The sequence below is a fragment of the Pezoporus occidentalis genome, unplaced genomic scaffold, assembly GCF_034315485.1.
Source record: "Pezoporus occidentalis ecotype Australia unplaced genomic scaffold, CSIRO_AGI_Poc_V1 ctg80, whole genome shotgun sequence".
Taxonomy (NCBI): domain Eukaryota; kingdom Metazoa; phylum Chordata; class Aves; order Psittaciformes; family Psittacidae; genus Pezoporus; species Pezoporus occidentalis.
Genome location: NW_026916159.1, coordinates 296,138 through 321,668, shown reverse-complemented (window position 1 = coordinate 321,668; position 25,531 = coordinate 296,138). Strand labels below are relative to the sequence as shown.

Here is a 25,531-nt window from a genome sequence, read left to right as displayed (position 1 = left end):
TTTGGACATCAACAAAGCATCAACTTTTTCTAATATTTAAATACTTTTTTACCATGTTTCCATTGATTTAATGAAATATTTTAAGTGAAAATATCCTGTCAGCTCCTATTAATCCCAGTAACTTTCATCAGCATTTCTACAAGTCATTGCCTATCTTCGTTCCAGTGTAGAGTTAAATTGTTATATAGATAGTTCAGGAATGCTTTTTTTCAGAAAAATAACTCTTTAATTATACATTCTGAGATCACCTGTAGTTTCTACTTAATGTTGAAGTGTTGTAGATCAGTTGTGATTAATGCTGCAGATTTTTCTTCTTTTCAGGTAAAAAGAAAAGATAGCTTTAAAAAAATATTCAGGATACTTGGGTATTGCTTGGTCTATGCTCCATTCATTGCTAAAATGGGGCTAACTGAATTATCAGCCATGGTTTTATCAAGCATGTCAGCATTACAGGGGAAAATGAGACTAACTTTGATCTAGCTGACTTGGAAACTGCTAACATGAAAATGTGAGTTTCAGTTTTGGGTTTATTGATCATGGTCTTGAAAGTGTTTGTCTAATTATGCTGCCACCACATCACTTACAGAGAAAATATGATCTGCAAATGTAGAAAAATATCACTCTAATTAAAAGTGGGGTGCTATTTTGTAAAAAGGTGCGATACGCTGAGCTCTTCAGTGGTGCAGAAGCTGGTATGCATGCGAGTGACACTGTAATAGTGGTTAGCTATTTTCATATTCCACTAATTGTCATAATATTTTTAGTAATTTTACATACCCTGTGTTTTTCAATTTTGTTTTAAGAAAAGGATTATCGTTCTTGTTCTAGACAATGTAGTTCTGCAAGATTAGCATCTTTAACAATTCTAAAGATTGCTAACTGCAGAGTATGTAGGCTCTGGGATAGTTGTTCATGGCACTTATTCTGCGCATTTCAGAAGTGTAGAGGCAGTAGTGAGAGATACAGGTTTTTTTTTCCCCTGAAGTCCTTATAATTTGAAATGATAAAGATCAATGGAGGATAGGGACATATTGACTCAAAAAGTGATGGGACTATAACAGTTTATTGATTGCTTTTTTTTTTTTTCTCATTTTGAAATTTAGAAGGCTCCCAATTTTACTTTAGCTTTGTCAAATTGAAGAGATTTCTGTTTGGTTTTGATTTACAGCTGTACCTGCATTTCTGCTGATAAAACCAAATAGAAGGAAAATATGTGGTATTTTTTAATGTATAACAGTCCAGTAAAGCCAGTGTGTCAGTTGAATGTTAAAGAATTTAAAAGTTTATTCTGTGTCTGGGAATATTTTTTTGAAAATATTTTTGCTTTCCTTGAATCATTTACACAGCATTCAGGACAATGCCTAAAATATATTGAAAGACTAGTTGTGTGTAAAAAATGCTCTTATCCCTAGGGTTTTATATACTTCCCCTCTCACCTTCCTCACGATAAGAAGGTGAACATATATTTGGACCACTCAGAACTGCTCAGCTCCTAGCTTGTCATGATGCTAAGAATTCTCAATGCACAGTCCTGTAGTTGTGCTGTATCTCACTTTTTCTGTTACTTCATAATTTAATATACATTTCCAGTATTTGGAGGAATTTCAGAACTTCAGGGGAAGTTTAGATTGGATATAAGGAGGAAGTTCTTTACTGTAAGGGTGGTGAGGCACTGGAATAGGTTGCCCAGGGAAGTTGTGAATGCTCCATCCCTGGCGGTGTTCAAGGCCAGGTTGGACAAAGCCTTGGGTGGCATGGTTTAGTGTGAGGTGTCCCTGCCCGTGGCAGGGGGGTTGGAACTAGATGATCTTAAGGTCCTTTCCAACCCTAACTATTCTATGATTCTATCTAACTTTCAACCAGTAAGCAAAGATGTCGAGATTCAGGACTCCTTTCCTTGCAGAAATTTCTGCAATGTGGTAGCATTCAGACTTTACCATGTAAGAAAGAGAGCACATGTAAGAGACTTGTCAGAAGAATATCCCAGTGATGTGTCTCCAGAAGGGTCTCCTATATCTCTTTAAACTTTAAATTAAAAAATGACTTGTTTACATACGTGCCAGAACTTGAGTTTTGTGTAATCTCAAAGCATTCAAAAATATCCAGCTGAATAACCAGGATTTCTGGAATGAGGATACTCTCAATGATTTGGCTCTGATTTCAGGTTATCATTTAGTTCCAAATTTAACTATTTTTGAGGATAACATTTCCTATATTTGAGGATACATATTTCCTACTATGGAATAATAGGAAATATTTCCTACAGAAATTTCCTACATATTTCCTACCATAGTACTATGGTAGGAAATAATAAATACCCATTTAATAATGTCACTTGCTGACTGGAGCTGGTAATTTCATTCAAAACTTGGACTTAATTGCAAGCAGTTACTTTATATCGCAAGTTCTGTGACTACACAGCCTTTTTTTAATTCAGAAGAGTTGTATTTTTTGACATATTTTATGATTTGAGAAGCTATTTCTTCTTTACATTAGACATTTAGATAGATTGGTAAGACATAGAATCATAGAATAGTTAGAGTTGGAAAGAACTTCATCTAGTTCCAACCCTCAATTTAGAGGTGTTAGAGGGAAGTCTTAGAGGTAAAATTGTCTCACATCTGCTATATATATGTCATGGTTTAACTCTAACTGGCAACTAAGTACTGCATAGCAACTTGCTTAGTGCACCTTCCCCCTACCCCGTGTGATCGAGGAGGAGAACCAGAAAAAGGTAAAGTTAAGAACAGGTTTAGTTAAGAACAGTTTAACAACTGTCATAGTAGTATATAATAGTAATATAGTAGTATATAGTAGTAATAATAATAGTGATGAAAAGGGAAATAACAGAGAGAGAGAGAGGAATAAAACTCAAGAAAAACAACTGATGGCACTACAGTTGCTCATCACCCACTGACTGATACCCCACCTGACCTGAGCAGTGATTGATTGCTCCTGTCCAGATCCACACAGTTTTTATATTAAGCATGATCTTCTACGTTACAGAATACCCCTTTGGGTTGTTTGGGTCAGGTGTCCTGTCTCTGCTTTGTCCTGGCTTCTTGTGCCCCTCCTCACTGGCAGAGCATGAGACTGAAAAGTCCTTGATCAGGTTAAGTGCTATTCAGTGACAACTAAAACATCCATGTATTATCAACATTATTCCCATACTAAATCCAAAACATAGCACTGTAATAGCTCTTAGGAAGAAAATTAACTCTATGCTGGCCAAGACCAGGACAAAATGGTTCTTTAGGTTATGAGGGGAAAGCTTAGGATATTTGTTGAAAATAATTATTGCATCAAGAAACCTATAATTTGTGCAATGGGCATCCTGTGAAAAATTCTGGAGATCTTACAGTGCTTTGTAGGCTTATTTTTCCCAAACTGACTTTGTCTAGGATTGATACTTCTCTTGAGACCTCAGGCTAACGGCACCCACCTTGGGGATATATGCAATAATGAGATCCCCCTCAGTCTTCTCTTCTCTAGACTAAACAGACCCAGCTCCCACAATCTCTCCTCATAAAAGAGACACTCCAGACCCCTAATCATCTTTGTATTTTCCTAACTTAGGCATGTGAATCAGAAAATACTGCATCTCTGCCATGTACATGAATGATGAATAGATTCTTTGGTGTGAAATATCATGCACTTGTAAATACACTTACGAGATGGCAGATTAGCAAGTCAAATGTGGTGAGTCATCAAACTCATCAAGAAAATTTAGATATGGCCCCCTGACTGACAGAGACACCATTTATTTGAAACAGCCAAAGGTACAGTATTTCAAAACCAAGTTTGTATATGAATACTTGGAAAGGGAAGTTGTTTAAATACTAGCAAACAGCTGTATTCAGACTTGACTTTCTGGCCAAGTGGCTTCTGTTTCAGATTTTCTCGCATATATTCCCATAATATTTTATAGTCTTTTTTATAGCAGAATGTCTGAGGTTGGAACTCAAAATCCTTACCCCAAGCAACGTTATTCAGGTTCAGTGAGAGCTTCTCCTTTTGTATTTGTATTACTGTGCATCCTAAGCAGGTAAAATATCTATTCCTTAAATAGGCACAATCATATTTTTTCATTTCCAAAGGCCTTCCAGTATTAAAGTTATTTGAAGTGTCCTTGCTTCTGTAAGGGCCTAGTTTATTTGCTATTATCTAAATCAACCACTCTTACCAAACCTTCTAGGTTAGCTAACTGCTACAGAGTTTTAAAATCTCTTTTGCTAAGCAAAGCATTAGCACAGAATAAAATACTGTTTCTTTTTCTTTCATTCTCTCCGTCTGTGTGCCTTCTTTTCAGGAAGACAGATTTGGTCTAAAGATGCATCATTTCTTTTGGTTTTAAAGTGAATCTTGTGTGACAGATGCAAGCCTCCTTCAGGATTTTTCAGGATCTCAAAGAAGCAGAAAAAAATAGAGGGGCAATATTGCAGAACATGGCAGAAAGTATGAACACACACACACACAAAAAAAAAGATTTAAGATTCTCAGAGATGTGTCTGCTCTCTGAAACTCCTCTACTGTTGGTCTAGAACTAATATAACTGCTGTAACAGGACCAACAATGGGAAAACTAGTGTAAGTTAAGTTTAGCATAAAATCTTTTTTTTCCTAGCTAGTGTTTGAGTGATTAGATGCCTCTGTTCTTGTTTGTGGTAATGCATGTGATGTTAGTAGTGTGGAAAAAAACATTTCAGGTAGACAAAGGTGCAGGCATTACATTAAAATGCATTATTTGTATGGGAAAACTGTTGTAGAATTTTCTAATTTAGTACACAGACCTTCTGTTATCTGAAATATCTTTTGATTTAAACATCATACACTTATTGTTCATTTAAAATGAGATGCCATTTATAGGAGAGATATTTGACCAGTAACTGGCCAAACCCCTGTCTTCAAGGTTTTAAAATCAGCAGGATTATTTAAGAAGTAAGATATTGCATTTCTAGTAGTTTGAATAGTTAACTAACAGAATGGTGGCAATAAAACTCTGGTACCACAAGGTTTAGACATCCCACCAAAGGTCTTTGAGAAAGTGAGTAAATATTCTAGCGTTTTATCCAGACTAGAGGCAATATTGTGGCTGTACAGTGGTAGCAGTATTTATAGTAATTTAATGCAAATCCAGATACATCTTCTGTGGATATCTAGCCAGAGTGTGTTGTTAGTTTCTGTGAAATTCTGAAAGTATTTGTTAAAATACTATGTGGGGAGATTTTAGTTATGATGCAAGCAAATCTTTGATACATCAAAGAGCAATTCCATACACAAATGGGGGCTTGGAGTTTGCTTAGCACTGCATTTTAAAAGTAATTTTGACACCATGTCTGGGAAATAGAATATATTAACATGTATATATATATTTCTTTTAAGGCAGAGATATTATTTATGCATTTGTTTCAGGTATAATGAAACAAAGTTTTAGTGCTTCAGAAAGACAACCTCAGATTAGGTAGGTACAATTTATGATTTTAATATAGATTATATGATTTATCATTGTTATGATCAATTCCAGTCATTTCACAGTGTAACAGTTGTGTGATTGAATTGGTGAAATATTTCCTTATTATCATTACAATTTCATTTTACCTCAGCCTATGACACTCAATCTACCTCAGGACAGTGTTACAGTTACTCACAGAAGCTTTATGTGAGTAATTTAAGGGCTGACATTAAACTGATAAATAGTTTTAAAAATAGACCTTGCTACATCAGCTTAAACTGGTATTAGTTGGTTAGCTATATTCTGGGTTTGCATTTTTTAGCAGTTGGGTTTTCTTATAGAGAAATGTGTTTGTACATTGGATAGCATACAGTCATATCTCATCGCTTTGAACTCCTCTAGATCTTCTGTGTAAATGTAGGTAACCACTGTTTGAATTCTGGGGTTCTAATTTCTTTCAAAAAGGAAAGAAACTGAAACAGAATATGGCATGGCCTTCTCCATTCTCCTTCCGGAGGTCCTTCCTTTTTCATCTGTTATTCAGAAATGCATCAAATGCATTCTTGACGAACCATCATTTTTTTCTGATCTCCTTGTTACCACTCTTATTCATAGACTCTGTTCTTTGTTTCTTTATTTCTGCTTTTCTGAAATGGAAAAAACAAACCAAAGTCACTCTTTCCTCCTGAACATTTTTTAGTTTTTACCTTTAACTGAACTAGGTTAAAGTGTTCATAATAACAGCATTGATTCCTCTCTCCTGTTTTTCCACAAACCCTAATTCAACCTTCATTTAAAGAATATTACTGTAGGAAACCTCACTGAGCTGTAATAAGCTGTTTAATGACCTCTTCCAAGTTATAGTTCCTTTATTTTCTTAATCTGCTGTTTAGCACTGGTGCTGTTTTTATCTTCTTAAAATCATGCTTTTCTGACTTTTCTGAGTCTAACCTTTTCCATTTCTCCCTGTCCTGGGTTCAGCAGTAGCACTCATTTTTCCCCTTCTTGGTAGCTGGTGCAGTGCAGTGTTTTGACTTTCAGCTTGGGAACAGAGCTGATAGTGATGTTTAGGTTTGGCCAAGGACTTTGTGAGCCTCATGCTCTGCCAGGGAGGAGGGGAGGCCAGGAGGAAGCAGAGACAGGACACCTGACCCAAACTGACCAAAGAGGTATTCCATACCACAGCACGTCATGCCCAGGAGGTAACTGGGAGTTAGCCGGAAGGGCTGGGAGTCTGCAGGGTTGGAGGAGGTATCGGTCAGAGCTTGGTCGGGCTGGGGGGGCGAGTTATCGGTCGGCTGGTGGTGAGATGATGTATTCTCTTCCCTTGTTATTTCCTTTATCATTATTATCATTGGTGGTAGCAGTAGTGATTTGTGTTATACCTTAGTTACTAAACTGTTCTTATCTCAACCCGTGGGAGTTGCATTCTTTTCGATTCTCCTCTCCGTCCCTCCGGGAGTAGGGGGAGGGCAAGAAAGGGGGGAAGTGAGTGAACGAGTTACCTGACTGGGTTTACACCACGACACTCCCACAGTCTTTTGAAACTATTTTTAAGGACCATTCAGAAGGACACTAATTTATCTGTTCATCTAATTTCCTCTGAATGTTACATGTGGGTCTATCACTGATTCTTTTGTCTTTTCTGGTGCATGTTGTCTTTGCATGTACAAATATGTCTACATAGTCATCTATCTGCAAAAACGTTGCAAATAATGAGCTTAGGTGTATACACCAGATGTATTTCCTTCTGTCTATACAAAATTTTTGCTCATCTCTGTAAGATCTTTTCATGGCCATGTGGCCACGCAGTTGATTACATAACTAAAAGGAATGTCATAATTGCGTGTATCTGAACTCTTACCCATTAGCTCAGGTTTTGATCATTCCTGAAAACAACATCCATTCTCTTGAAGTTCTCACATTCAGAATAAATCTCACTGTTCTGCCTGGCACATTCAAGATACAACCTTTCCTACAAATATACACTGCTAAAAATCTTGCTTGGGTTCATAAGGCTATAATGCAAACATCTTTCCTGGTTTTGATACACACATTCTAGTCACTCAAACGTCCATTGAGAACACTGATGCAAGGAACATTTTTGCAGCCTTGCCTTCAACCCTACTGCCTTCTGTGTGTGTCCTTTTACTGGTTGTGCTTTTCCTATTACTTCAAGTACCATACTTTACTTTTGCCTTCAGAGTTTTGCTTAGCATAGCACCATCCAGTTTGTCGCTTATCACTCACTAGCTTTCCAGCTTTAGTCCTGCTGCAGTCAATAATGGTGGTCTCTTGATGCTTCACAGTTGAAGCAAGCACATTTTATTTTTATTCCATCTCTGCCCCTCACATGAACATCAGCAAAACTATTTCCTTCTCTTTCTTCGTAACTATTCCTTGGAACTAGTTTCCCATACTGCCTAAAAACACATACAAATCCTTGACATGCTGGGGCTATTAAGGCTGCCATCCATCAGGACACAATACTGATTCTTTCAGTTCTATCTGTCTATATCCACTTCTCAGCTGTTGAAATCTGCAGGCTGGGACAATGTTTGTGTAGAGTATAGAACAGAAGCTAGTATTAAAACATGTGGACCTATATTTCAGACACTGAGGTATTGCTGCCCTGATGATGTAATATTATTTCCCCACACACACACACTCTATTAGTACTGTATGCATTATTGCTCCTGTTTTTATCTACTAGACAATAATAACTTTTTTTTTTATGTTTTCCAGCCATAAAATAGTTTAACTTAAATGTCCTTAAACATGTACAAATGCAAATTAATTTTATGTTAATTTTCAGGATTATTGAGTTGTAAATATTGAAATCCTGTCTTCTGTTTTTGTACTTTGCAGCTAAAAAAACTGAGCAGGAAAAGGAATGGGGTCTAATTTTTATTCAGTAGAAGTCATGCTATTTTGGACACATAGAGTAGTCTTTATGAGTCTTAAAAACGCACAGTAAAAAACTAATGAATTTGGACAGATGTCCCTTAGAGGAAACGTGAGGAGGAGTCAGGGAATACTGGTATTTCCTCTACAGTCACTGATGCCAAACACAATTAAAACTACTTTTTTTAATTATTTTTTATTTTTTTTTAAATAATACTAGAGATGATACTGAAGGTCGGGGATCAAGACTGCAACCAGGTAATTTTGTGCTTGCAAAAAAATCAAATTTTAACTTAAATTAAACCTACTGGTTTCCATGTTTTCAACCTTATTCTCCTGTTGTCTACAGAGCGTCTCCTCGTTTATTTCTTCAACTATACTGCCTATTGACCTGCTCTTGAGTATGCCTTTGCTCATGTGCAGGAGTCACACTAAGAAAATAGAGGATTTGCTCATGACAGGGTAGCAGTACCATGGTCTTCCAGTTGTAGTTCTTTGCAATATGAAAAATTACATTTGAAAATGCTGGAAAAGGATATAATTACATTTCATATACAAATATGTTATCTGAAATATCCTTAAGGATTTTTTTAAAAGTATGAACTCCAATAGTAAATCAGTAAAACCACATTTTATTGGTCATTATCCTGGCTAAACTTCTGTGGAATACAATGCGAATTTCTGTTATGAAAGGAATATCTCAGAATACAGAGAAATCCCCGTGTATTTATACATCATTACTGATGAAACAAATTTTCCATTTGAGGTACTTCTCTTTTTTTATGGAGGAGTTTCACATGCTGTAAGCTGCTAAACTGCGATTTCAGAATGCAAATAATATTTGAAAGAAAAATATTTCAAGCAGCTGAAGTATTGATCTTCAAAAAGAAAGTACTTATGGTGTATACTAACTTCCATTTTATAGCCTTTTGATATAGAAATTATTATATGAATTTAATTATGCACTACACAGTAATATTTGCTGTCCACTTTCAGCTGTTTTCAGTGCTGTTTTCTGAAGAGTGCCATTATAATACTCACACAATTTAAATTCACTATCCAGCTTTAAAATACCAGATCTGCAGACAAACATCTTAGCCTTTGTTAATATTTTCAGTCCTGTGGGTAATCTGATCAATCAATCAATCACCCTTGTGTCAGTAATGGGTAAAACTGTTAAAAGTTTTGATCAAGTCCTCAGCAGCCTATTCACACACACATGCCCTCATTCTGCAAATAATGCTATACTTTTGTATTTAAGAAAATATATAATTATTGAGTGGTCTGGAACTCCTAAGTTCCTAGCTGAACATTCGGTCAATAGCTGTCTTTGAAGCACATAGACACTACAAGTAGACATTACATCTGGAACTCCTAGATTGGTAAATCCAATTGCTGCTATCATATAAGAAAAGAGAGAAAGCCTATACAGTGAATAACAGGGAAATCCATATTATGTTCTAGTTGGTCCTTTTGTTTGCTGATATAGTTCTAAACATATTTTTATTCAGAAAAAAAAAGAAAGAAAAAGGCACTCATTTATACACATTTGTTTTGTAATACAAGCTATTGACAGCAAAAGAGAAGACAAATACCATAGAACAGGGAGCAGTAAAAAAAGGTAATATCCCAAGGAAGGAAAGTTTTCATCAGTGCCCTAACAAAACCTGAAGGTTCCTAGGTTGTAACAGCAAGACCATAGTATTTATTTTGGGATTAAACATAGCAGTGTTGAAACATTTGCTGGAGAGGTGAAAATGAGGCAAAAGCTAAATCAAAATCGTAGAATCATAGAGTCATAGAATAGTTAGGGTTGGAATGGACCTTAAGGTCATCTAGCTCCAACCCCCCTGCCATGGGCAGGGACACACCACACTAAACCATGCCACCCAAGGCTTCGTCCAGCCTGGCCTTGAACACTGCCAGGGATGGAGCATTCACAACTTCCCTGGGCAACCCATTCCAGTACCTTACCACCCTCACAGGAAAGAATTTCTTCCTTATATCCAATCTAAACTTCCCCTGTTTAAGTCTGAACCTGTTACCCCTTGTCCTGTCACTACAGTCCCTAATGAAGAGTCCCTCCCCAGCAACCCTATAGGCCCCCTTCAGATACTGGAAGGCTGCTATGAGGTCTCCATGCAGCCTTCTCTTCTCCAGGCTGAACAGCCCCAACTTTCTCAGCCTGTCTTCATCCGCGAGGTGCTCCAGTCCCCTGATCATCCTTGTGGACCTCCTCTGGACTTGTTCCAACAGTTCCATGTCCTTTTTATGTTGAGGACATCAGAACTGCACACTCCAGGTGAAGTCTCACGAGAGCAAAGTAGAGGGGCAGGATCACATCCTTCGACCTGCTGGTCACGCTCCTTTTGATGCAGCCCAGGATACGGTTGGCTTTCTGGACTGCGAGTGCACACTGCCTGCTCATGTTCATTTTCTCATCAACCAACACCCCCAAGTCCTTCTCCACAGGGCTGCTCTGAATCTCTTCTCTGCCCAACCTGTAGCTGTGCCTGGGATTGCTCCGACCCAGGTGTAGGACCTTGCACTTGGCATGGTTAAACTCCATGAGGTTGGCATCAGCCCACCTCACAAGTGTGTCAAGGTCCCTCTGGATGGCATTCCTTCCCTCCAGCATATCAACCGAACCACACAGCCCGGTGTCATCGGCAAACTTGCTGAGGGCGCACTCAATCCCACTGTCCATGTCAGCGACAAAGATGTTGAACAAGACCGGTCCCAACACCGATCCCTGAGGGACACCACTCGTTACTGGTCTCCAGCTGGACATTGAGCCATTGACCACAACTCTTTGTGTGTGGCCATCCAGCCAGTTCTTTATCTACCAAGTGGTCCATCCATCAAATTGATGTCTCTCCAATTTAGAGACAAGGATGTCGTGTGGGACAGTGTCAAACGCTTTACACAAGTCCAGGTAGATGACATCAACTGCTCTACCCTTATCCATCAGTTCTGTAGCCCCATCATAGAAGGCCACCAAATTGGTCAGGCAGGATTTCCCCTTAGTGAAGCCATGCTGGCTGTCACCAAGCACCTTGTTGATTTTCATGTGCCTTAGCATGCCTTCCAGGAGAATCTGCTCCAAGATTTTTCCAGGCACAGAGGTGAGACTGACTGGTCTGTAATTCCCCGGGTCACTCTTTTTCCCCTTCTTGAAAATGGGGGTTATATTTCCATTTTTCCAGTCATCAGGACCTTCACCTGACTGCCATGATTTTTCAAATATGATGGCCAATGGCTTAACAACTTCATTTGCCAGCTCCTTCAGGACCCGCGGATGGATTTCATCAGGTCCCATGGACTTGTGTATGCTCAGGTTTTTAAGATGGTCTTGAACCAGATCCTATCCTACAGTTGGCCTAAAGTCTTCGTTCTCACAGTCCCTGTGTCTGCCTTCCAAGACTTGGGTGGTGTGGTCAGAGCATTTGCCAGTGAAGACTGAGGCAAAGAAGTCATTCAGAACCTCAGCCTTCTCCAAATCCAGGGTAGCCAGTTCTCCTGATTGATAGCTTCCAGAGGGTGCCTACATTGTCCCTAGTCTGTCTTTTATTTGCTACGTACCTATAGAATCCCTTCCTGTTATTCTTAACATCCCTAGCCAAGTTTAATTCTAACTGGGCCTTAGCTTTCCTAACCTGGTCCCTAGCTTCCCAGACAACATCCCTGTATTCTTCCCAGGCTTGGTCTTGCTTCCACCTTTTATAAGCCTGTTTTTTTCCTTCAAATTTTCCTCAGCAGCTCCTTATCCATCCAAGGAGGTCTCCTGGCCCTCCTGCTGCACTCCCTTCTAGCTGGGATGCAACGCTCCTGAGCTTGCAGTAGGTGATCCTTGAATATCAACCAACAGTCTTGGGCCCCCCTGCCCTCTAGGGCTATATCCCATGTAATCTTACCAAGCAGGTTCCTGAAGAGGCCAAAGTCTGCTCTCCTGAAGTCCAGGGCAGTGAGCTTGCTGCACGCTCTTCTCACTGTCCTGAGGATCTTGAATTTGACCATCTCATGATTGCTGCATCCAAGGCTGCCCTGGAGCGTCGCATTTCCAACAAGCCCTTCCCTGTTGGTGAGCACGAGGTCAAGCATGGCACCTCTCCTTGTCGGCTCCTCTATTACTTGCAGAAGGAAGTTGTCTTCCACACAATCGAGGAACCTCCTGGATTGCTTGTGCCAGGCCGTAACATTGCTCCAACAGATGTCAGGGTGGTTGAAGTCCCCCATGAGAACAAGGGCCTGCAAGTGTGAGGCTGTTCCTATCTGTCTATGGAGTGCTTCATCCGCACAGTCCTCTTGATCAGGTGGTCTGTAACAGATCCCCACAGTAATGTCTCCCATCGCTGTTCTCCCTTTAACTCTGACCCACAAACTCTCTATTGACTGCTCACCTGTCCCCAGACATAGTTCCATACTCTCCAGCCTATCCCTAACATAAAGGGCAACTCCCCCTCCCCGCCTGCTGGGCCTGTCTTTTCTGAAGAGCCTCTAACCTTCCATTCCAACACTCCAGTCATAGGAGCCATCCCACCATGTTTCTGTGATGCCTATTATATCATACCCCTGTAGACATGCACACATCTCTAATTCCTGTTGTTTGTTCCCCATGCTACGGGTGTTTGTATAGAGGCATCTGAGCTGAGCTCCAAATGAAGATGGCTCATTGGCTGGAGAGGCTGGAATATTTCTACATTGCTCCAAGTATTTATTACAGGTGCTGGCAACTGATTGGGTGTGTTGAGATGGAATGATGCCCCCCTCCCTCAACACATCTATTTTAAAGCATCCCTGACCAGTGTGGCAAGCCTCCTACCAAAACCACAAGACTAGCTCCACCAACCCCCAGTAGACCTGACCTACAAACTTGGGTCCTGTGTTCAAGACACCCAAACCCCTGACTATGGCACCACCATTCATTAACCTGGCCAACCCTCCTAGCCTTTTTGGGATCCTCCCCTGTATCCTGGAGTGTGAAGATGGAGGCACAGACCCAGAGGTAGAGTGCAAGCTGGATCCTTTATTGAAAAGATGACACTATATTTATATGCTTCCAAGCAATTAGCCAAGCACATCTGTGTTTGCCTTGTGGTTACATCAGGTGAAAGGTCTATCTGATTTTCTTATTGACATCCTCTTTCCAGTTCCGATGTCCTTGTTCCTTGCCAGTTCCAACATCTTCCAAGTACCAGTCAGGGACAGGTCACTCTTAATTGCCTGCTGTAGTTTCTCCTTCCCATGGTCTCTGACAGCTTTGATACATTCCAATCCCCACACTGGAGAACTGAAGAAAAGACTATCTGAGCTCCAGAGCCCCTAACCACCTCTCCCAGAGCTCTGTAGTCTTTCTTTATGTTCCCCAGGCTACTACTATCTGTATCACCAGCACCCACACAGATCACTAGAAGCGGGTAATAGTCCGTGGGACTTACTAGAGCAGGCAGCCTCTCTGCCACATCCCTGATCCGTGGCCCTGGTAGGCAACACGCCTCCCTTGAGGCCGGGTCTGGCCGGCAGACAAGTGCTTCTGTCTCTTTCAAAGTAAAGTCCCCTACTACTATGACCCACCGCTTTTTCCTGGCAGCACCAGTAGAGATCTTCTTTACTAGTGCATCAGCCAGCTGTTTCTAGTGCGAGTGCGTTTCCTCATTAGTCCCCTGCAGGACAGCAAAGCGGTTCTGTGTGGGGACAACAGATTTAGGAGGAAGCCCCTTGCTTTTAATTGTCCTTTTCCTCCTTTTTTTTGTTGGCTTTTTTTTTTTTGTCACTATTTCCCAGCTTCCCGGGTTAACGGCCTCCTTCTTCCCTCCATGAGCTAGACGGGAAGCTCGAGGCCCCTGCACAGTTTGGGCCAGGAGCAAGCATTCCTGCTTCCTCTCAGCTTCCCTGACACCTCGCAGCCTATTAACAGCATCCCGCAGCTCAGCCCCTGCTGCAGGAGGACCTCCACCAGGGAGCACCGAGAGCAGCCCTACCCATCGCGCACCATTCCCTCCCCAGACCAGTGCAGGCACTCTCTACACCCCGAGCTCTGCACTGCAGCCTCCCTTCTCACCGGCTCTGTCTGGGTGCCTACGCTGGCCGCCGCCGGGGCAGCCAGAGCAGAGCTCCCGCACCGAGCCCTGCTCATACGACGAGTGCTCACCGTCCCGCCCGCCTGCCCGCGCGAACGGCCCCAACCCGCCCTCTTCGCCCGCTCTGTCCGCCGCGCTCCCCGGGGCAGGTTTTTACCCAGTCAGGGCTGGCGCCGCTGCTCCTGGCTCCGCCCCGTGTGAGTCAGCTGCTCGCTCTCGTCAGCTGAGCTGCCGGCTCCTGGGCAGGGCCTGGCGAGGGCTCGGGGCTCCCTCGGTGGGAGGCTCTTGTCGCTCTGAGTTGTGGCTCCTGGACGCTGATCTCCCCCCCCTGCTCCGGTGTTGAAGGCGTCCTCTCTCGAGCTAGTTCTTCCTGTGGCATATATCTTAGATTATTGCAGCATGGTTATCACTGTTGTCATGAGCAGAAAGACCAACGTAAATTCTTCCTTAAGTGACTCAGAGTAAATGCAAGACTTCTCTTCCTCTTGCTGATTATTGAGAGGAAACTCAGAAATAGCAATAATGTCATTATCTTCCTGATTCAACCATAAATCTGTGTCTCTGAGAGAAAGGATGAGATGTTTTATATCTATTTCCTGTGAGAGCGCAGCTTAGGTCTGGTTGGTCCCTAGACACTTCAGTTTGTTACTGTCCCTCTTATTGTTAAAATAGCCAGCACAGAAATTCAGCAGGAAAAAACTTGTAATAGCTCAGTTGTGGGCTAATTAATTTTGGTATTTGGATTTCATCTCTCTCTCAGTAGAATTTTCATTCTTGATACCAGATCACTTTGCAAAGGAAAAAAAAAAAAAGTTTGTGTGTGTAAATACATATAATAAGACTCATAATACCTCAAGGTATTTCTGTATGAGAAAATTTTAGAATATGGATCTAAATTAGCCTCTGAAGTGTAGTTTAGAGGTAACTTTATTTAAGACAGATACAGGGATGCTGGCTGAAGTTCAATACTTGGACCTAAGTTCTTTGATTAGCTGCCAGATCTAATACTCAACTTGGAAAACCAATTTTGTTTACTTATGTTCTTTACTGATGCACTGTTTTATAGTGGCAGTCTGCTGCTAAGCTTTTATTTAATCTCTGAGTCTGACAGTGTGTATGACTTAAATGCACAAGATTAAAAATCATAAATAACGATGGATTTACCACATAAAAATTCAAAAATCTGTCTTAGTTTTGGCTCTACACTCTTTCTCAGCAGGCAAAGCATGATCGAGGAACACTAGGTAAATAATAATCAAGCTGGTCTGCTTGTTTTAATTGTTATATTTAAAATCTGCATGATATTTTGCAAATCTACACAGTTTGTAAAATATGTAATGTTTACTTCTGTATCCTAATTCCATTAAATTACCTAAAGCCTTATCAGCAGTATTTGTCTATTTGTTCTCATGTCTGGAATTAAAATTATTACATGGAACACAAATTATTTTTTTTTCTTTTTAGTTCAATAACTTAGTTCATAATGTTCTTTATTTAACAAAATATGGTCAACATTTTGGGTATAACATCCACAAATCAGTACCGAGTTTATTGTGCTTTGTAAGTTTTAAGCAATGCTCACTCATTCAAGTTGTCAAGTGAATTAGATTTTGCTTTTTATCAAGCTGCCTTTGGGTAGTCTTTTCCAAATGTCTCATTGCATATGGCTGGAAACAAATCACATGGAATTTGATATTATTAGCTTGTATATTAGGGCAGTTCCACTTCAGAAAAAGAAGACGGTCTGTTAATCACAAATCTACTTGTACTACAAGAAAAAAATGTACCTACAACAGGAAAGTATATCTGTCTCAAAATCTGGACAACCAAGACCATATCCGATTTAATGTCAGTTTGTAATAAGACAAGGGATTCTCTGAATCAGTAATAAGTCCCCGACAATAGTTCAGTTTGGGAAGTAAACGTTCACTTTTAGCTTTTTTTCTTTTTCTATTCTTGATCCCAAGAGCCAAATATTTTTACATACTTGATTGATAGATTTTTTTAACCTGATTTTAACCCGAAGTGAATGAAAAAGTTAAAATTCTTGTTTAAAATTTATTTTGCTAGAGGAAAAGCATAGCTTCTATTCATGCATAAGTTCTTCACAGTCTTTTATACATGAAAAGCATAAATTATGTGCATGGATTTGCTTGGCAGAGGTTAGTCTAGTTTTACCAAAGTACAGCTTTACGGAAACAGGTTTACACCTACTCACTATTTTTAGTTCAGCATTATTGCTCCTTGCCATGATAAATAGCTCACACTTATCTAAATAAATTATCAACAATTATCTAATAAAAATTACATGAGGAAGCCTAAATGTCTGAAGTACTGCCATATTCTTAATTCTAAAGTAATAGTTCTCATTTTAATTCCAAACTGACTCTGTTCTTTACTTCAGAGTTGTACTACAAAATGTAGTGTCATTGCCATTGGGTATAATGGATGCTTTTTAGCAAAGGTCACATTTGGATACCCGATTAAATAGTCAAGCACTAAAATAAAAGCCTGTGTGTGCATTGTGAATTTGTGTATATGTATCTATTATGTGTGTTGTTAGGTAATAGCTAAAGGAATTTTTCAAATACAATGTGATAAGAAAGGCTTTTTGAGTATCTGTTTAAGAAGAAAATATTAGAAATAACTTCTAGCAAAATTATTTTCTCAAACCATCGATTCTTTTTTAGTGTGGATCTCCATGATCGTTTCTTAGTGATTAGTTAGTTAATAGTCAATTTTCTAGTCTGTCTAGTGTACAAGTCTACTTAAAATATTAATGCTTATAGAAATGATGTGGAGATATATTCAGAAGCACAGTGTTTTTTGAGATAACAAAATATTTAATTTCTAAATTTGTTTAGTCTTTTAACAAAATATTTAATTTCTAAATTTGATTAGTCTTTTTCTTCAGACAGACCAACTTTATATCCCATATAATATGGTGGAGGGGGGAGAGGGGAGTGGGATAAAATTTTCATTATGTACAATGTTTATGTGCATAGCTCATAATTACATGCTTATGTACATGGGAATTTCATCTTTGTTTATATATTCTGGTTTGCACAACCCCCTTTTGTGGTGTGCTTAACATCCTAACTAGCTTTTAATTTAAAAGTTTCAAAATGTCACTTTATATTTACAGGTCAACAGTACTATTTATAGATCAAGTAGTGCTAGGACAAGGGTTGATGGCTTTGAACTGAAAGATTAGGTTAGATTAGATATTAAAAAAATATTCTTCCCTGTGAGGCTGGTGAGGTGCTGGCACAGGTTGCCCAGAGAAGCTGTGGCTGCCCCATCCCTGGCAGTGTTCGAGGCCAAGCTGGGAAACCTTGTTTAGTTTGAGGTGTCCCTGCCCATGGCAGAGTGTTGGAACTGGATGACCTTTTATGTCACTTCCAACCCGAACCATTCCATGATTCTGTGATTTTTATGGGATTTACAAGAAAAATCATATGCAATCTGTAATAGAGGGCAACTGTCTATTCTATTCCTTCATAGGGAGAGGAATTTTTACAGTATTATTATTTGCTTAGCAAATATATTCTTTTATTCTAAAAATGAAAAATGTCATTAAAAGTTTTATGATGGTGTCATTTTGATCATGGAGTAATCTGCGACATGGAAACAAATGATTTTCTGGTGTAAAGAAGACGCAAGGGATTCATAGGCTCTTGCATATTTTCTTAAGGTTTCTTTGAAAAATATGCTTTTGCTAGATATTGGAAACAAAAACTAGGTTTGATAGAGCAACACACATCACTATGTATCACTGTATTGTGTGCAGTTCTGGTGTCCTCAACATAAAAAGGACATAGAACTGTTGGAACAAGTCCAGAGAAGGGCCACGAGGATGATCAGGGGACTGGAGCACCTCCCGTATGAAGACAGGCTGAGAAAGTTGGGGCTGTTCAGCCTGGAGAAGAGAAGGCTGCGTGGAGACCTCATAGCAGCCTTCCAGTATCTGAAGGGGGTCTATAGGGTTGCTGGAGAGGGACTCTTCATTAGGGGCTGTAGTGACAGGACAAGGGGTAACGGGTTAAAACTTAAACAGAGGAAGTTTAGGTTGGATATAAGGAGGAAATTCTTTCCTGTGAGGGTGGTGAGGTACTGGAATGGGTTGCCCAGGGAGGTTGTGAATGCTCCATTCCTGGTGGTGTTCAAGGTCAGGTTGGACGAAGTCTTGGGTGACATGGTTTAGTGTGAGGTGTCCCTGCCCATGGCAGGGGGGTTGGAACTTGATGATCTTAAGGTCCTTTCCAACCCTAACTATTCTATGATTCTATGGGAACATGGAAATACATTTTTCTAAATTTTTCCTCAGATGGTCCACAGTAGACATTTTCTTGTAATTCTTGGGGTAAAATTAAAATAAATTTCATAATATTAAAATATAAAAAAATAAATATGGTGTGGTTTAGTCTGTGTAAAAAGAAACCCCAGTTAAAATAAGAAAATTCTGTTTATCATATCTTTAATTTTTTTAATAAATGTATGAAAACTTTTATGATTAGGGAAGTACACTAGTACTTCTTTTCTCTTAGAGTAACTTAGAAATGAGTCAGGGAAAGGGATTTTCTTTTGAAACACATTATCAATTACATTGTCTAATCTTTCAAGTTTTTAGATTATCCTTTTCTTTGTTCACAACATTATTGGAAAAACCAGTCATGCATTAAAACTTACTATTTACATCTACAGGTTTTAAACAGTGTACACTATTAATATATTAAGGAAATTAAATGAGCTGTCTTCCTGCTTTTACTGTTGTCATCTACAGCATCAGCAAGAATTGCTGTATCACAGAGGAAGGTGCGTCAGATCAGTGACCCTGTTCAGCAGATTCTTATTCAGCTGCACAAAATCATCTTCATCAGTCAAGTATGCATTGCTATTGCTTCTGACATTCTATTCTTTTTAGTTATTTGCTGTTGTCAAAATAATGGTACTGCAAAGTGCTGCTAATTTAGTCACTGTTCTGTAAAAACAACAGAACTTGACATTTTTGCAGATGGCAGGATGCTTTAAAAATATATCATTTAAATAAAGACTAACCTTGAATATTAGTATGTGGAGGATGGCAATAATTGAGTCATATGAAAATCATTGGCTCACCTCAGAAAAAAATGGATTGTACAGTAAATTATTTTTACAACGTTCTGTCATGCCAACGATATGAATATTTTAAGTGACAGCACCATATACTGACATGCAGAATACATAAAATGCTTTCCTCTATACCAATAATTTCTAAATAGCTTCTAAGTCATATTTTTATTATCAATAAACAGTGGTAATTTCTTGTGATTTCTAGTGCAATGGTTCAAATCCTGAATATATTACTTGCAAAATTTGCTATCATTAAATACGCATCTTTTTGTTTTCCAAAATTAAGTGTTTCTATTTGGGAAGTGATGTTTCACACAGGAGAAAAACCCCTCAGGGGTTTTCAAACTGCTGAGCCAATTTTGTTTTTGTTTAGAACAGAACAGCATAAACAGAACTCCGGAGCGTTTTACATGTCTTTTTTTTTTTTAACTGACAAGCTTGTCAAAACAAGTAATATGGGAATAGAGAAAACAATTGCTGTTTAAAATAACTGGAAATTATCTCCTTCCCCTGCTAACAGAACTTAGACAATTCTGTCTTTACATGCTGTTAGGGGTGTGTTCAAAATTCTCATTAGTGAACCTATCCTTTCTGTTGAAGATGGTTTTCTCAAGTGGCCTACTAATTAATGCAAATTATCGTAATGTGGATGAGAATAACTGAGAATGAACAGCAACTCAAAGACTCACTCAGAATTGACCATTGAAGCAGTAGTAACAACTTTGATGCTTTTGGTGTCAGATGCAGTTGGTTTTGGAAGGGAAAGGCAGAGGAGTCAGGATCCATACTGTACTTGTTCACCATGTACTATGTGCTTCTCTTGTACTTGTTTATGTTCTAAGCTAGAATATTTTTTATAATACATAGCTGTTTTCTAAAGCTCTGTTACGTATTTCAGCTGACAATTCTAAACTGAAGTTTACAAGGGAGAGTTCTTTTCCTGTTCTTGCCTAGTTCTTGGCTGACAGCAGCCTTCCCAATTCAGTTTCCATGGGAACAAGAGTCAGAGTGATCTCTGGAAAACAATGTAAGAGAAAGCTTTTAAAAAAGCAAAAAAGCATTATGTAAATCCTTGGCTTTAAAAAAAAATAAATTTTTATTTTAACTAATCTGACATCTGATTTCATTAAAACAAAAGCTGAAATTGATCACTAATGCCTGAGGCAACTCTGAGTTTCTCAAGCAGTGGACTTGTTCTTTACCACTTTTGCTTCAGTATAGCTCAGTTTGCCCATAGTACATCAATTGCACAGAGTCCATTGCAGTGGCTTGTAGTCTACAGAGTATCTCACAGGCCTTTCCTAAGGCATCATTTTTGTCACTCATTTATAGGCTAAGGAACATTCATCATCTGATTTAATACATATGTGTAAGGCCTTATATGTGTGAAAAGAGAGGACAAAACCTTGTGTGCAACCAGCTGTCTGATTACGTCTTTTATGCTTAGGATGTAACCTTAATCTCTGATTTGTCAGAGCAAATCGAGACTCCTGTGAGGCAAATATAGCTGTTCTAGATTTATAACTGGCTAACAGCAGTGGTTTGTTCCAGTGGAAAAAAATCTTTATAATATCTTCTGTGATAGTATTTGAATGTGCATCCTTAGTGGTCAAACCTTTCCTTAGTAATTGAAAAGCTTCCTGAATTCAGTGGAGTGACACTTTGTGAATTTACATCAATGATGTGGTTATAAAGTGTATACTAAATGGTAGAAAGTTCTACAAACACTGTCTGCAGCTATAAGCAGCTATACAGAAACAGCATAGGAGAGCCTTCCGAAATGCTCTTCCAAAGTACATGCCATAGAATTGTTATCAGAGTGAGTTGATGTCACTGTAGTGATCAGCAGTTGAAGCTTTACATTTACTGTTGGAGCATAAATATGGTTTTAAAAGAGCAAAGGAAGAGTTCTCTTTTGAATTCTCTATTGAAGACTCTAAAATACAAAGTATGATTTGTGCTTTTCTTTTGTAAAAAATATGGAAAGATGTGTACCTTTTCAACCAAGGAAAGAAAAAAAAGACAAAACCCCACAGGAGAAAAAAATATACAAAATCAGTTTTGCTTTATAAACAAGTGAAATGTAAATTACCTCCTACGGGTAGCTTCTAGCAAAAGAGACAGTCTGAATTGTGTTAATATGTACATAAGGACCTTAAAAGAGCCTGTTGAAGCTGTTCTGCGCACGTTGAATGAAAGTCTGAGCTGCTTGAAGTTCCATTAATTTCAGCTGGAGTCACTCATTATAGTCAACACGAAATCTGATCTCATGTTTCATGACCTTCATCTGTAGGAAAATATCTCAGATACTAGCACTTTGCTCAGGGAGACAAATGTAGTATTACCTCTCTTCAACTTGTTATAATGTTTTTTACTCCCAAGGCTAGAGGGACTGAGTTACAAGATATGCCAAACCTAATAGAATGGGCAAACTAAGGAGTGCTATTATAATACGCCCATAAATCAAGTCTTGTGCTGGTGTTTATCACCATGCTATTAAATATCATTTTTTTTTTTTTTTGTTGTGGTGTAGCTACTCTTTTTTTTCCAGTAATGGTCCTGCTGATTATGTCATCTTTATGTCAGGTATAACTAAACAGTGAAAACACCTGTTTCTTTGTTTCATACAGCTTCCTCCAGCTTTGCAATGCAACTTGAAAAGAAGAATCATTGAAAGATTCAAGAAGTCCCTCTTCAGTCAGCAGAGCAATCCTGGTAATCTGAAATCAGAAATGAAAAAGGTGTAGTACACCAGTTACTACCTGTGGTCAACTTTGTCTCTTCTTCTATTTGAATTAACCTATTGATATTAATGTCCCAATGTGTGAGATTCCATTTTTAAAGGAAATATTTGGAATATTCCCTATCCATCCTTTATTTGGAAAATACGAGAGCTTAAGTAAAATGTTTCTACAGATTGGTTTAAAGTTTGTGTCTTACCATTAGAACATTTTTTGTAAATGGAAAGGACCTACTAGCTGCTAATATGCAAAACCAGACTTCATCTCATGGGAGCTTAAAAAGGGAAGAGGAAAGAAAATGGTTTTGTGGCAAAGGCCAAAAGAGATTTTGCAAGTTCTTCCTAATTTTTTATTAGTTTCTGTTTCGGAATGTATTCCTACTCAAAATATGAATTTTAAGAAAGCACTGTCCCAGAGTGTCTTGAATATAGCATACCTTGTCCTCTTGTTGCATAGTGTGTCAGCAACAGTTTAGTGTCATCTATTCAAAAGTAGTGTAGATTTGCAAGAATGGCATGACTGAAGAACCATGCCTGAATGTTTTCCAATGAAATGCTGGATGCTTTCAGCAGAGAAAGAGCTAACAAAAATATTAGAATTTCTAAATGATCCTTCAAAATCTCCCGAGAAGACTGTAGTCATCAGAGGATATGAAAATGACATCCTTGGCATCTATGTCCTGTGAAACTAAGATACTTCAGTTTTGAATTGATGACAAAACAGTTATTAGATATGTTACTCTATCTAAAATATGATGATAAAGATGATCTCTTATCACTCACATAATGCCCCTGTGTAATCTGATTGTCACCCACTTACACTGAATTGTGGAATTGTCAGTGCTTGCTACACGACGGACTGACCCCAAATGCTAAATCCTTCCTGTACTTTTGTAATAATTAAGCTCCATGGAAAGTGGCTGTTTAGTGTTTATGTTGGTTTACATTGATAGTACATTTGAAAGATTGTTAAAGATGCCTCTCTCTGAGCCACTGGTTTCACGCCAGTTTGCTGTCCTGTAAATTAAGCTGGGATTTACATTAAACAATTTCTGTATTTCAGCCATAACATTAAATCTCAGGAAATCTTTGCTAATTGTGTATTAAATTGATGTTTTCAGGAGAGGATGCCCAAAAATTTGGTAAGAAACAGGAAGTGTTTATTATAAAATTAACGTATTTTTCAAATGCCCAGAAATGCATTTATGTATGCCCTATTTATTTATAAATGTTATTAACTGTAAAATTGCATTGCCTACAACACTATTGAAGTTAAACCTGAAGAAAAGGGAAGAAATAGACTGTTTAAAAAGTAATTGGTAGTAAACTGAAGGTGTTTGAAATGCTGAATGCAATTCTGGGCATTTTTGCCTTGAAGAAAATACTTATAGAAACTATTAATAGAAAGCAGCAACAAAAAGTGCAGTTAGAAAGATGGAGAATTGATAAGCATCAGTGAATAACTGGTATATATTTTACCAAAATCACCACCATAAATATGTTTGGTAACAGTGATATCATTGGGAGGTAATAGGAAGAATCTAAATAGAGAAAAGAATTAAGTAGAACTATTCCGGGAGGTGTTGTTATGAGGTTGTGTAATTTCTGCAAATAAAATTTTAAAGTAATGGGTTTTTAACTTTGCTGAATTAGAAAACTTAACTAGAATTACAGGCAAAAGATTCCTCCACTGATTGGTGGTTGGGTAAAGGTCTTCCAACAACAGATACTCTTCTGTTTCTGTAATTGTAAAAGTGTTAACATACTGCAGGAATGCAAAACTGGAATTTCTCTCCTGCCCACAAAGATATTTTCATGTCAGAGTTGTTACCAGTGGATATTTTCAAAACTAGATGTTTTTAAGTTTAATGTCAGATTTCTTGTTTACATAATCCAGTAGCTGAACTGACTTTTGGGTTTCAAAAGTGTGGGATCCCTCTAATGGGCATGATACCATGTGAATATGTACTGGGTTCAATTTCACTTGAAGCCCTGGTTTTGAAAACTGGAGTTCTCAGCTGTTTCTCTCCTGAGTTCAATGGAATACACTTACGTGTTTATCTTTATGCAAATACATAGTTTATGACATTTTATTCAGATAAAGAATTCAGTGCTTTATATTAGGCGCAGATTGGCAGCTTGCAATGTTAAGCCAGTATTTCTGGGGAGAAGGTAGGACATTTGTAATTGTGTTCACCACTGTTTCATTAATCAGAAAGTACTGAAATCTCATTTGACTTCTGATTGCATTGGAAAGGCTGAATTGCCTCATTAAAGTCTGATTTTTTTTTTTTGACAAACAGGAAGGGTGGAGATTTCAGGTATCCTTTTTTTTTTATTATTATTATTTATTATTATTTTTTTTAACCTTTCGCCAGCTGCTACAAGGTTCTCCTGAACTGATTGAGCCTAACTTCTTCACAGCAGATTGGCACATGTTACTTCCCTCTTCAGGTGGAAATGAATTGCTTCCAGATGATAGAAGAGGTAAAGAAAGCATCAAAACCTCTATAGTGGCATATATATGTCTAATAAAGTGTATGGTATCAAAGCAGAAGGAATTGCTACTCTAAGATCTGTCTTTCTGTCTTTGAAGACAGTAAAGTTATGTTAATTATCCCGATTTTCAGTATCGGAGGTTTTTGGTTGGTTGGTTTTTGTGTTAATTCCTGGTAAGTTATGTAGTTCACAACTGATGGAACATTTTCCCAATGTGAAAGAGTATACTTTGGAATTACAAAGACATATCAAAGATGAAATAACACATGGTTCATCCATGAAAATCAGTAGAAATGTTTCTAAAAGTGAAAATGTTATACTTAGAATTTACCTGTCCTTGCACATGATTTTTAAACAAACTCTATTTAAAACCTATGTTGTCCTTCTGTCATGTTTGCAATCAAGCCCTGAAGTCTGCAGGAGGGAAATGATATGTGCTATACCACATCTATATAATGGAAAGTATGTATATTTATACTTTAGAAAATAAATAGTATCGAATATACTTTAGACTAATGATGCTTAGTGTGACAAATCATGAACTCCATCTTGAGTCAAACATACCATTACTGGCATCATCCATGACGGGGAATCACAATTCCTAGTTCAGAGGTTTTTATATTTATATTTATGTTTAATCATATACTTCTTTGCACAATGGACATAAGGGAAATGTGCAGCCAGTGTTTTGGTATTTGTGCCATTTCCATTTGTATAAATGCAGGAAAAGCTATATCACAAACTA

General features: G+C 38.4%; 1 protein-coding gene across 3 annotated transcripts in view; it reads left to right on the top strand.

Moving 5' to 3' along the window:
• NEK10 (NIMA related kinase 10) overlaps positions 1-25,531 on the top strand; it is a 106,070-nt gene that overhangs the window by 67,906 nt on the left and 12,633 nt on the right. For 2 of the 3 annotated variants that reach the window (XM_062603590.1, XM_062603589.1), the window contains exons 28-32: positions 5,412-5,460; positions 8,576-8,613; positions 19,219-19,319; positions 22,178-22,288; positions 24,666-24,774. In XM_062603590.1, coding sequence (XP_062459574.1) covers positions 5,412-5,460; positions 8,576-8,613; positions 19,219-19,319; positions 22,178-22,288; positions 24,666-24,774 — 408 coding nt within the window. Of the gene's footprint in view, positions 1-5,411; positions 5,461-8,575; positions 8,614-19,185; positions 19,320-22,177; positions 22,289-24,665; positions 24,775-25,531 lie in introns of all 3 variants that reach the window. The other variant, XM_062603591.1, reaches the window with a different exon arrangement.